The following is a 12,176-nucleotide window of genomic DNA, read 5'->3' on the forward strand; positions in this document are numbered from 1 at the left end:
AAATAGCTCCTGGCAGGCACAGGGGACCATATGGGACACTGGGATTCGAACCAACCACCTTTGGTCCTGGATCGGCTGCTTGCAAGGCAAACGCTGCTGTGCTATCTCTCCAGGCCTTGATTTGTTTTGTTTTGTTTTTTGGTTAAAGTTTTTATGTCAGCTTATTTGGATAATGTTCCTTCTGGGTTTTTTTTTTTTCAAACTCTGTTTTTCCTTTTATCTTTCCTGCTTACAAATCTGAAAATGACTGTCCTTAAATATTTCCTTACATTTTCTATCATACAAGTACTTTTCTTTCTTTTCCCTTTTAGTGTTGTAAAATTATCTCATTATATTTTGGCCAGGCTCTGAACAAACAAGAGTGGGAGGATGGTGACACTCCTTCAGAAGCAGAGAAGGATTTTTGGGAACTTGCATCCCTTGACTGCTACAACCACCTTGCTGAATGGCAGTCCTTGGAGTACTGTTCCACGGTCAATGTGGACACTAAAAACCCTCCAGACCTAAATAAAATATGGAGTGAACCATTCTACCAGGTGGGTAGGGTTTTTGAGATCACTGATAAAAAAAGTTTAGATAACTGTTTTCTAATTAATGAAACTTTTTTTGGGTGGGGGTTCACACACCCAGCAGTGCTCAGGAGTTGATTACCCCTCACTCTGCACTCAGGAGTCACTCCTATTGATGCTCAGGGGACTATATGGAATGTGTGGGATCAAATCCAGGTCAACTGCACACAAGATTACCTTTACCACACCTTACCTGCTTTACTAAGTCTCCTGCCCCATTAATGAGATTTTTAAGAATATTTCCTATTATTCTTGCATAGGCTCACAGGCTACTCTTGATGTCACCTCAGTTCCCAACATCAGCCTTTCTAACTTAGGGCCACACTGAGTCCTGACTCCTCACATTGCTGTAGTGACAATGGGCATGTGGAGTGTTTACTGTGTGTGCAGTGTATAATTGTTTCAGGCAAAAACAGTAGCTCCCATTTTTCTTTTCTTTTCTTTTTTTTTTTTTTTTTTTTTGGTTTTTGGGCCACACCTGGCGATGGTCAGGGGTTACTCCTTGCTGTCTGCTCAGAAATAGCTCCTGGCAGGCACGGGGGACCATATGGGACACCGGGATTTGAACCAACCACCTTTGGTCCTGGATCGGCTGCTTGCAAGGCAAACGCCGCTGTGCTATCTCTCCAGGCCCAGCTCCCATTTTTCTATTGGAATGTTTCACTATATTGGATGGTTACCAAGTGAGCAATTTTTTGATGAACCTGTTTTAGAAATGATACTTTTAGGTTTGAAACATAGTAATTTCATCCCTTTTGATCTAAATCTTGTCTGTGAAATTATAGCAAAGAACGATAAGGTAGTAAGGTAATTAGATATATTCATGCTGACTTTCTGAAACTCCAAGCACATTTTTCCATTCCCCAGGAAACCTATCTACCATACATGATCCGCAGCAAGCTGAAGCTGCTGCTCCATGGAAAGGGTGACCAGTCCTTGCTAACATTTATTGATGAAGCTGTGAATAAGGAGCTGCAGAAGGTACTCATAGAGCTGCAGTACAGTCAGGAGTTAAGTCTCCTTTATCTTCTACAAGATGATATCGATAGAGCCAAGTATTATATTGAACATTGCATTCACATTTTCATGCAGGTAATATATCAGTGTACTGTTTCATGACAAGTGTATTTGGTTTTTTATTTGGTGGGGGATGGGTTAACCCATGCAGTGATCCAGGAGGTTCACCCCAGCCTAGATTAATTAGGCTGGATAGTTTGATGCCAAGGTCACCCTGACACTATTTAGGTAACTTGGATACTTCTGTGGATGTGGGTGTGAGGTGTTAAACCCAGATTTCATTTACACAAGACATGTGTTTTGCCATTGAACCACATTTCTAGCCAAAAATTAATAATCTCATGAATAAAAAAGTCAATGATCAAATTTTATTCCTTTTTTTTTTTTTTTTTATTTATTTATTTTTGCTTAGGTTTTATATGGGGGCCACACCCATTGCTGTCTCAGGACTTACTCCTGCTGTGTGCACAGGGATCACTTCTCATGTTCCTGGGGGTGGTGCCTCAGAAAGAACATAAGCAGGACAAGTGCCTTGCCTTTTTACTACCTCCTACGTTTGTGCTTTTACGTTTTGTTAAATTGTAAATTTTTTTGTTTTGTTTTGCTGTTTTTATTTTTAGGCCAAATCCTGTATTGCTCAGGAGCTTCTCTGGTGAGAGAATTGCCAGGGATCCATCTTAGGCCACCAGCATGTAAAACATGCATTCAGTCCTTTGAGATAGCTCCCTGTCCCTTGTAGTCACTTTGTTATTAAGTTTCTGTTTATTTAATTTTGGTTTGGGGGTTCTACCTAGTGGTACTCAGGGCTCACTCCTGGCTCTGCACTTTGTGATCCCTCATGGCAGGCTTGGGAGAATATATAGGTCGCCAGGGATTAAACCATAATTGGCTATATGCAAGGCAATTGTGTACCTGCTATACTATCTCCTATCTCTCTGGCCCCTATATTTACTGTGATAACAGATTTTTTTTGTTTTCTATTTTAACCTCTTTTAATATATTTTTACCGTGTTCTTTGTCTCAGTAACTTTTTTTAATATTTTGCTTAAGAAGTCCTATTTTATGGCTGAGAATATTCATCAGCAGGAGAGTAGGTGTCTTGCGTTTGGAGAACCTGGGCCATACTTGGCTGTGCTTAGCTTATTCAGTTGGGTAGACCAGTTCTGCAAACCTAAATTATTTTTAAAATTTATACCACTGTTAATTGATTCTGTGGCCTAACTGTTAATACTCTGAAATATGTTGTATAATTTATGAACTTACACCATACTTTTTATTTCATATTTTAGAGAACTGTACTAAATTTTAAAGTAGTGAGTTGATTTTTATACCATGCTGAATACCATTTTTTTCTTACAGAATTATTCTAGTATTGATGTCCTCTTATGCAGAAGTAGACTCACTAAATTACAGTCTGTGCAAACTTTAATAGAAATTCAGGAGTTCATTAGCTTTATAAGCAAACAAGGTAATTTTAACATACCATACTTTTTCCCTCTATAGTTATGAAAAGGTTTTAAGCATTTTTTGCCAGATTGCTTATTTTTTTAATGTGTGTATTATTAGCTACCTTGAATTCATTTTGTAAATATATAGTTTTGGGTCATCAAAATAAACTGAGGACTTGAATGCAAACCAAAAACAGAGTTGTCAGTGAAGTGCCTGAGAGGGGAAGAAATGGGCCACTTTTTTTCTTTTCAGTTTTTTGTTTGTTTGGGGGCACACCCAGTGATGCTCAGGGGTTACTCCCTGCTATGCGCTCAGAAATCGATCCTGGCTTGGGGGACCAAATGGGATGCCGGGGATCGAACCAGGTCCGTCCTGGATCTGCAGCGTGGAAGGCAAATGCCCTACTGCTGTGCTATCGCTCTGGCCCCAAGTATAAATATACTGTGTTTATTGTAGAAAAACAGACAACTCACCTCAGTAGAAAGAAGGAAATAATACTGAAAAGCACTTCTATTTTAATTATTATGTAATTTCATATTTTTATATATATCTTACTCTGTATTTTAATTTTTTGTTCTTTGTTAAAATTAAATAAATACATCTTCCAAGTTACATTCTTTCCCAAATGGAGCTACTGTAATTTGCTTTTTTCTTGATTTTTATTATAACACATGATTTACATAGTTGCTCATCAGTTGTTTCAGGCATTATATGTTCAAACACCTATTCCACCACCACTGTGACCCAATTTCCAATTTTCAACCAGTGCCCCCGATTTCCCATCCACCACCATAGGCTGCCTCCAAGCAGGCACAAACAAATTTACTTCATATTGCTTCTTACAACCCAAAGGCATTTGGAATTGTCAGAACTTAAATCAACATAGGAAATGATTATTTTGTTTTGTTTTATTTTGGGCCATACCTGGTGATGCTAAGGGTTACTGCTGGCTATGCACTTAGAAATCGCTCCTGGCTTGGGGGACCAGGAGATTGAACCACAGTCCTTCCTGGGTCAGCCTTGCGCAAGGCAAACTCCCTATCACTGCAGCATCGCTGGGCCTCAGGAAATGATTGTTATATTTCACCATGGTGTTACTAAAGTCAGTGTCCAAGGATTGCTGATAGTGAGCTGTATGTGTTAATGTTTAGGCTCATCAAGATTGGTAGATTACTATGTAATTTTCCCATTAGATTTCCTGTGATACAACTGGGCTGACATTACTGTAAGATACAGAGATATGATGTCCAGGATTTATAGAACTGAAACAAATTTGATGGCTTGGAAGTTTGATAAATCACACGGTGCGCCGTTTCTGTTAGATGGTGTAGGGGGTGGTATTTGGCTTATGTAGTTAATGCAGAAAGGAAAAACTGTCCAGGGCCCCTCCCGTCACCCATTTCTGAAGATAGAGCGGGCCATTTTGACCAGTCTGTCTATTCGGTAGTCACATTTATAAGATGAATATGTACGTTTCCAGTTTTGTCTTAATTTTAATAATTATGAAAGATACTTTTCAGAATAGTAACAAAACTAGTATTCATATCTGTCCACCTACCTAGTCTGCTCTGGGGTTCCTTATGGTGATACTTGGGGCTGTGCAGTATCTGGTATTGAACCAAGGTCTTGAATTGCAATAGAAATTCTTTAACCCCTGAACTGCTGCTTCTCTGGTTCCTAAGTAGGTATCATGAAGTGCACTCTACTTCCCAGTAACTATGTTATTTCATATTATTCAGTCTTTGGTGGTTTTCTTCTTTTTATTTTTGTTTTTGTGGGTCACACCTGTGAATATCATGGATTACACCTGGCTCTGTACTCAGGAATTATTCCTGGTGTTCAGGGGACTATATGGAGTGCCTGGGATTGACCCCAGGTTGGCCACATTGCAATACAAATGCCCTATCCACACTGTTCTATTGCTCCAGTTCCTGGAAGGTGGTGTGTATTGTGGGTCTTTTTATGTTAAATAAAATTGTATAGGAATAACATAATGGCATAGCATGGTTTGCAGCAGTGCTATAGTTAAGCTGTAGGTATGGTTATTGTACTACATAAGAGTGCCAGTTTCTTTCTATTATTCTCGCTATGTCTCTTCCCAGCTGCCTTCCCCCTAATTCTGAGTCTAGGTAAAACCCAGATTTTCTAAATTAAATTTATTTTTATCCCCTGTCTTCTCAATGTTGATGCTGCAGTTCACCTAAATGTACAGTTTCAGTTCTGGGGCTTTCTGGTATCCCAGGGTGCAGGGCTCTCAGGCTTGGCTGTGCTGCTGGCTAAGGTTCTCTACTCCCTTATTTGCAGGACTTGCTCATATGCACGCCAAGGACCTGATATTTATATATTTTTTGTTCCTGTGCTTGTTAGAGTTCTGGATCATCTTTGTGTTTATACAAACTTGACTGTGTTATACCTGGATCACAGGCAGCAGAGGTGCACTCTGTTCATGTTGGACACCAACGATTTCAACTTGTGATTATATGTTTTCAGGGCCAGGACAATGAGCAGTATGCTATTTCTCTGACTCTTGCCCAGTTTTTGTATCAGCCTATGAAGTATGGTATTTCCTCCTCATTTATAAAAGTTTAGAGAGATTAACTTGTCTGAGACTTGATAAGGTATTAACTAATTTACTAATGAGTAACAGAGCCAGATTGCGAACTCAGGATATCTGAATTGAGAGAAAACTAAAGCTTTTGAGTTTTAGCAATGTGAATTTGATTCTCATGAAGAACAGTCTGAATCCCTTCTCCAAAACTCTTCAGACTGAATTATTTCAAATCACAATTATGTCATCTTATGCACACATCAGAGTCTGGGTCAAATTGCATAATTAAACATGTGTCTCTAACCTTTTTAGTGAATAGGTATGTGAATGGTAGAAACAAATGATAAGTACTTCCTGTGCCCATTCATAATTGATTTTGCAAATGGGTGGTTGGCTGCACCCCTCTGGCAACTTGTCATTTTCTCATAAGTTTTGGGTTTTGGAATGGTAGATGAAGGATTGTGGACCTGTACTCACTGTAAAATTGTGTATGTTTATTTCCCCTATTGATTCCTTTTTTGGAGGAATGAGATTCTCAAGCTATCCTCAGGAATCCTGGGGATTCCACTAAGTGGGCCTTTATCCTAGCAGTGATTGGGAGCATGCATCAGGGAGTTGAAATTGGGCCTGTTGCATAGAAGGTGTGCTCTAACCCTTTGTTCAGATATCCCTGTTTTGGTTTGAAGGTCATACCTGATGGTTGGGATTCTTCCTGGCTGTAAGCTAAAGGCATCAATCTTAGCTGATGGCCATATCTGATGGTCAGATATTGAACTGTCTGTTCTATCTGTACTATCTGTTCAGCTCCTGAGTTATCTCCTCTCTGCTGGTATTTGTGTTTTGTTTGTTTGGTTAGTTTAATTTTGTTTTTATTTTGGGGCCATACCTGGTGGTGCTCAAAGTTTACTCATAGCCTCATAGCTCTTCACTCAGGAGCCAGGGATTGAACCTGGGTTGGCTGCATGCAAAACAAGTGCCTTACTATTGCTTCGACCCTTGTTCCTTGTTTTTTTTTTTTTTTTTTTTTGGTTTTTGGTTTTTGGGCTACACCGGCGGTGCTCAGGGGTTACTCCTGGCTGTCTGCTCAGAAATAGCTCCTGGCAGGCACGGGGGACCATATGGGACACCGGGATTCGAACCAACCACCTTTGGTCCTGGATCGGCTGCTTGCAAGGCAAACGCAGCTGTGCTATCTCTCTGTGGGAGACGGAGCCTGATTCAAGCCATAAGTTTGCTTAGCCCCGAGCCAAAAAGAAACTCTGCAAATAAATTTAGCCCAGCACACAGAATCTGGCTTAAACCAGATTCCTTAACCTTTCCATGGAACCTGTTTTTGTAACTGCTCTCAAAAACGTAATTATAGATAGGTTTTTGTAAGGTTTATACTGTAATCCTTATTGCTTGCACAAAAGAAAGATCTATTAAGGATTTGCGTCCCCTCCCCCCATCCTGCCAGGTTCCTCCTTATCCTTCCCGCCATCAAAATGTGTCTATGCTCCCATTGGTTAAAATCGTTGTACCTGTACAAATCTGATTGGTTTAAGTTTCAATCCTATGTTGCTGCTCCTCCCACTGAAGCAGGGCATAAAAACCCTCCTCTCTCCCTCAATAAACCTCTTAACTGGCTTGCGTCACCCTGAGCACTTTATTAACTTCTGCAGCTTAATTTTCTAGGTGTTCACAAAAGAGCTTAACACTTGCGAATTATTTGTATTCGCCTTCCACCTTCTGTCCTGGTTGAGAGAAAGCTGCTGGCCGGAAATCTCTCCCATTAAAGGGCAGAAGCGGAGGCGGGTACAGCTCTCCAGGCCCCCTTGGTTTTTTTTTTTGTTTGTTTGTTTTGCTTTATCCTTAAGAACTTTGTTTAGGGACTGGAGATATAGTACAGCAGGTAAGGAATTTGCCTTGAATACAGCTAACCCGGGTTTGATCCCTGGCATTCTATATATTCTCCTGAGCACTACCAAGAATGATCCCTGAGCGCAAAGCCTGGAGTAACCCTTGAAGCATCACCAAGTATGACTGAAAAACATAAAAACCAACAAAAGAGGGGCCGGAGAGATAGCATGGAGGTAAGGCGTTTGCCTCTCATGCAGGAGGTCATCGGTTCGAATCCCGGCGTCCCATATATGGTCCTCCCGTGCCTGCCAGGAGCAATTTCTGAGCCTGGAGCCAGGAATAACCCCTGAGCACTGCCGGGTGTGACCCAAAAACCACAAAAAAAAAAAAAAAAAAAAAAAAAAAAAAAACCAACAAAAGAAATTGAGTTGTAATGTTAGAATATATTAGATTTTATATGGTTTTTTTTTTGTTTCCTGTTGTGAGGAAAGAGAAGTGTTTCATTTTGATTAAGAAATGTGAGGGGCCGGAGTGGTGGCACATCAGTTAGGCATTTCTCTTGCACATGGCTGGCCTAGGATGGACCTCGGTTCAGTCCCCCAGTGTCCCTTATGGTTCCCCAAGCCAAGAGCAAATTCTGAGCACATAGCCAGGAGTAACCCCTGAGCATCACCGGGTTGGCCCAAAAAAGAAAAGAAAAAAGAAAAAAAAATTGAAATGTTAGTCTTGTCATTGAGCTATGAGTTATTGTACATATACTTCATATACTATCATAGTTATTCTCCAATGATATTTTTAGGTAATTTATCATCTCAAGCTCCTCTTAAGAGACTTATAAAAACCTGGACAAACAGATACCCAGATTCTAAAACAGATCCATTGAACATCTGGGATGACATAATTTCAAATCGGTAAGATGTAATCCTTTTAAATTATATATGGGTTATTTTTCTGAAATGGTTTTGACAAATTGCTCTTCTCTAAAACTGTGCTTTGTGTCTCGTATTTGTTGATTTCCATTTAAGTTCTAACAAAATTCCATGCCAGGAGCCAAAGAAATAGTACAGGGATTAAGGCACATACATGCCTTGTACATGGCTGGCTGTGCTTTGATCCATCACTCCATGGGGAATTGCTGACTGCAGCCTCTATAAGTTCCTATGCACCACTGATTGTGGCCTTGGAGGTACCCAGACATCACTCGGTGACTTGAGTAATCTTCAGGGTCTGAACGGCTTCTGGGCCCTTGTATTGAACTCTAGACTGGTTGGGTAAGACTTCAGAAGTGCCAAATCTCCGTAACACCATTTGGGAGGCTGCTTACCCCCAAGAAAGTTAGGCTCCATGTCAGCATTGTAGCCTTTATCCTTGCACATTCCCTGTGGGTTTGTGCTGCCCACTCACTTGGAAACATCTCATCTTGGATCCATTTCATGCTGGTGGTTGGCTAGTCATGAGTATGATACTGGCAGTGGAACAGCGGAGGCAGCATCCATCTGTATCTCCATCTCACAGACTGAGTGTCAGGAGTGAAATGGCAGCAAGAAAAATACTGCTTAAAGAGTTTTGACACTCCACCCTCTTCCTTCCAACTCAGTATGTGATTGTATGTATCACTTTACCAGTTGTCAGATTATTTTCATCTCTTCATCTCTATTTGTTTATTGTTTTGGGCTACACCTGGTGATCCTCAGGGGTCATGCATGGCTCTACATAGAGAAATCATTCCTGGTGATATTCCAGGGGCCATATGGGATGTGGGGGATCAAACCCAGTTTGGCCGCATGCAAGACAAAACACCCTACCTGCTATACTATCCTTCTGGCTCCTTTTTATATTGTTCTCACCCTGTAATAGCACTGTGTAATCCATAAGGCTTACTGTGTAACCCTAGCATGGTGTAATCAGTTAGGAAGCAATTTTTTTTTCAGAATGGACAGTAACATTAGAGAAATTGTGATAATTTTGTGCTTATATATGTATTGGGCCTTAAGAACTATAACCTCATGTGTTACACAAGATAAAAGTAAAATTACCTTTGGCCCAGATTTCTACAAATTTCATCATGTTGCCAATTGAAGATTTTATTCTTTTTTTAAAGAATAGCTGAGTGGTATACCTGTTTGTGTTTGTGTGTGTGTATGTGTGTGGGGTGTGTTTTGGTGTGCAGAGGGTGAAGGGGTGTGGTATGTTTGTGGGGTGGGGATGGGGGAGGTGTTCCTTAAATCATCAATTGATGGCCATATAGGTTATATCCTTATTTTTGATAGAGTGAATAGTGCTGCAGTATATTTGGACAAATTCTGTTGAAATATTTTTTTGTTTGTTTTTGGGCCATACCTGGCAGTCCTCAGGAGTTACTCCTGGCTCTGTGCTCAGAAATTGCTCCTTGCAGGCTTGGGGGACTATATGGGGGATCGAACCTGCTGGGTTCATCCAGGTTGGCAGCATGCAAGGCAAGCACCCTACTGCTGTGCTATCACTCTGACCCCCATATTGATTTTTTTTTTTTTTTTTTTTGGTTTTTGGGCCACACCCGTTTGATGCTCAGGGGTTACTCCTGGCTATGTGCTCAGAAATCGCCCCTGGCTTGGGGGGACCATATGGGACGCCGGGGGATCGAACCGCGGTCCTTCCTTGGCTAGCGCTTGCAAGGCAGACACCTTACCTCCAGCGCCACCTACCCGGCCCCAGACCCCCATATTGATTTTTAAAGGTTAAAATTAAATTGATTTCAGTAGTAAAATATACATGTGCATTTGTAACATTTAACAACTATAGAGAATTCTATCTCGTAATTTCCTGTAATTAAAGATTTCTTTCATGAATCTCTAGTATTCTTACTTTGTTTTGAATAGATGTTTCTTCCTCAACAAAATAGAAGAAAAAATTGCTCAGTTTTCAGATGATCATAACATGAGCATAGATGGGGATGGAGAGTCCCAAGACAGGCCAGACATACAAGAGCACAAGGAAATGAATTTTCAGATAAAGAGTTGTAAGTTTTCCATGAAAATGAAGATGATAGAAAGTGCAAGAGAACAGGTAAGTGTTTATATTTTTGTTCCTGTCTGATCACAGCATTTCCTTATGATTTTTGTTTTGTTTTGTTTTTTCAGGCCACACCGTTTAATGCTCAGGGGTTACTTCTGGCTAAGCGCTCAGAAATTGCCCCTGGCTTGGGGGCATCATATGGGATGCCGGGGATCGAACCACGGTCCCTCCTTGGCTAGTGCTTGCAAGTCAGACACCTTACCTCTAGCGCCACCTCGCCGGCCCCTCCTTATGATTTTTTTTTTTTTGGTGGTTTTTGGGTCACACCCGACAGTGTTCAGGGGTTATTTCTGGCTCCAGGCTCAGAAATTGCTCCTGGCAGGCACAGGGGACCATATGGGGTGCTCCTGCTCCTGCTTCATGCTCCTGCATGAAGGGCAAATGCCTTACCTCTATGCTATCTCTCCGGCCCCTCCTTATGATTTTTTTAATATAATTACTTTATGTAAGCACTATAGCTACAAAATAGAAATAGAATAGAATACAAAATAGAATGTACAACGTCTTTTACCAGTGCACATTTCCCAGCACCAGTATTCTCAGTTTCCCTCTTACCTGCCTCTCTTGCCTGCCTCTGGGGAAGGCATTCTCTCTCTCTCTCTCTCTCTCTCTCTCTCTCTCTCTCTCTCTCTCACACACACACACACACACACACACACACACACACACTGTGGTGTGAACTATTACTAATGAAGGGGTACCTTGCATAATACTTTATCTACTTTCAGCACCTAGTTCTTGTCCAGAGTGATTAGTTCCAACTACCATTGTCATAGTAAATCATTCACTACCCTAAGTCTTCACAATTTTTTGTGGCAAGTAGCCTACCATAGACTGGTCCTCCTGGTCCTCATATATATTGTCTTTGGGTATTATTGCCATACTATCTTTAATTTTTGTTATATCCCACAAATGAGTAAGATTATGTCTATCACCCTCTGACTCATTTTACTCAGCATAATAATCTCTATATCCATGTATAAGCAAATTTCATGATTTGGGGAGTATTGCCATTTTAATTATGTTAGTCCTGCCAATCCATGAGCAGGGTATGTGCTTCCATTTCTGCGTGTCCTCTCTTATTTCTTGGAGCAGAGTTTTATAGTTTTCTTTGTATAGGTCCTTCACGTTTTTAGTCAAGTTGATTTCAAGATATTTGAGTTTGTGTGGCACTATTGTGAATGGAGTTGTTTTCTTAATGTCCATTTCTTCCTTATTATTATTGGTGTATAGAAAGGCCATTCATTTTTGTATGTTAATTTTGTAGCTTGCCACCTTGCTATATGAGTCTATTGTTTCTAGAAGCTTTTTGGTAGAGTCTTTAGGGTTTCCTAAGTAGAATATCATGTCATCTGCAAACAGTGAGAGCTTGACTTCTTCCTTTTCTTTTCTTTTTTTTTTTTTTTTTTTTGGTTTTTGGACCACACCTGGTGGTACTCAGGGATTATTCCTGGCTGTCTGCTCAGAAATAGCTCCTGGCAGGCACGGGGGACCATATGGGACACCGGCATTTGAATCAACCACCTTTGGTCCTTGATTGGCTGCTTGCAAGGCAAACGCCGCTGTGCTATCTCTCCGGGCCCGACTTCTTCCTTTTCTATCTGGATTTACTTGATATATTTTTCTTACCTAATTGGTATAGCAAGTAATTCCAGTGCTATGTTGAATAGGATTGGTGAGAGAGGACAGCCTTGTCTTAT

The 12,176-nt window shown here is 40.7% G+C and overlaps 2 protein-coding genes across 2 annotated transcripts in view; one reads left to right on the top strand and one right to left on the bottom strand.

Moving 5' to 3' along the window:
• UBE2V2 (ubiquitin conjugating enzyme E2 V2) overlaps nucleotides 1–12,176 on the bottom strand; it is a 738,183-nt gene that overhangs the window by 224,116 nt on the left and 501,891 nt on the right. The gene's annotated exons all lie outside the window — the stretch shown is intronic.
• PRKDC (protein kinase, DNA-activated, catalytic subunit) overlaps nucleotides 1–12,176 on the top strand; it is a 207,487-nt gene that overhangs the window by 152,750 nt on the left and 42,561 nt on the right. Inside the window, exons 65-69 of the mRNA XM_049775793.1 lie at nucleotides 345–536; nucleotides 1,437–1,661; nucleotides 2,946–3,054; nucleotides 8,222–8,333; nucleotides 10,281–10,467. Of these exons, the coding sequence (XP_049631750.1) occupies nucleotides 345–536; nucleotides 1,437–1,661; nucleotides 2,946–3,054; nucleotides 8,222–8,333; nucleotides 10,281–10,467 (825 nt within the window). The remainder of the gene's footprint in view (nucleotides 1–344; nucleotides 537–1,436; nucleotides 1,662–2,945; nucleotides 3,055–8,221; nucleotides 8,334–10,280; nucleotides 10,468–12,176) is intronic.

Source organism: Suncus etruscus, chromosome 6 (genome assembly GCF_024139225.1).
Source record: "Suncus etruscus isolate mSunEtr1 chromosome 6, mSunEtr1.pri.cur, whole genome shotgun sequence".
NCBI lineage: Eukaryota > Metazoa > Chordata > Mammalia > Eulipotyphla > Soricidae > Suncus > Suncus etruscus.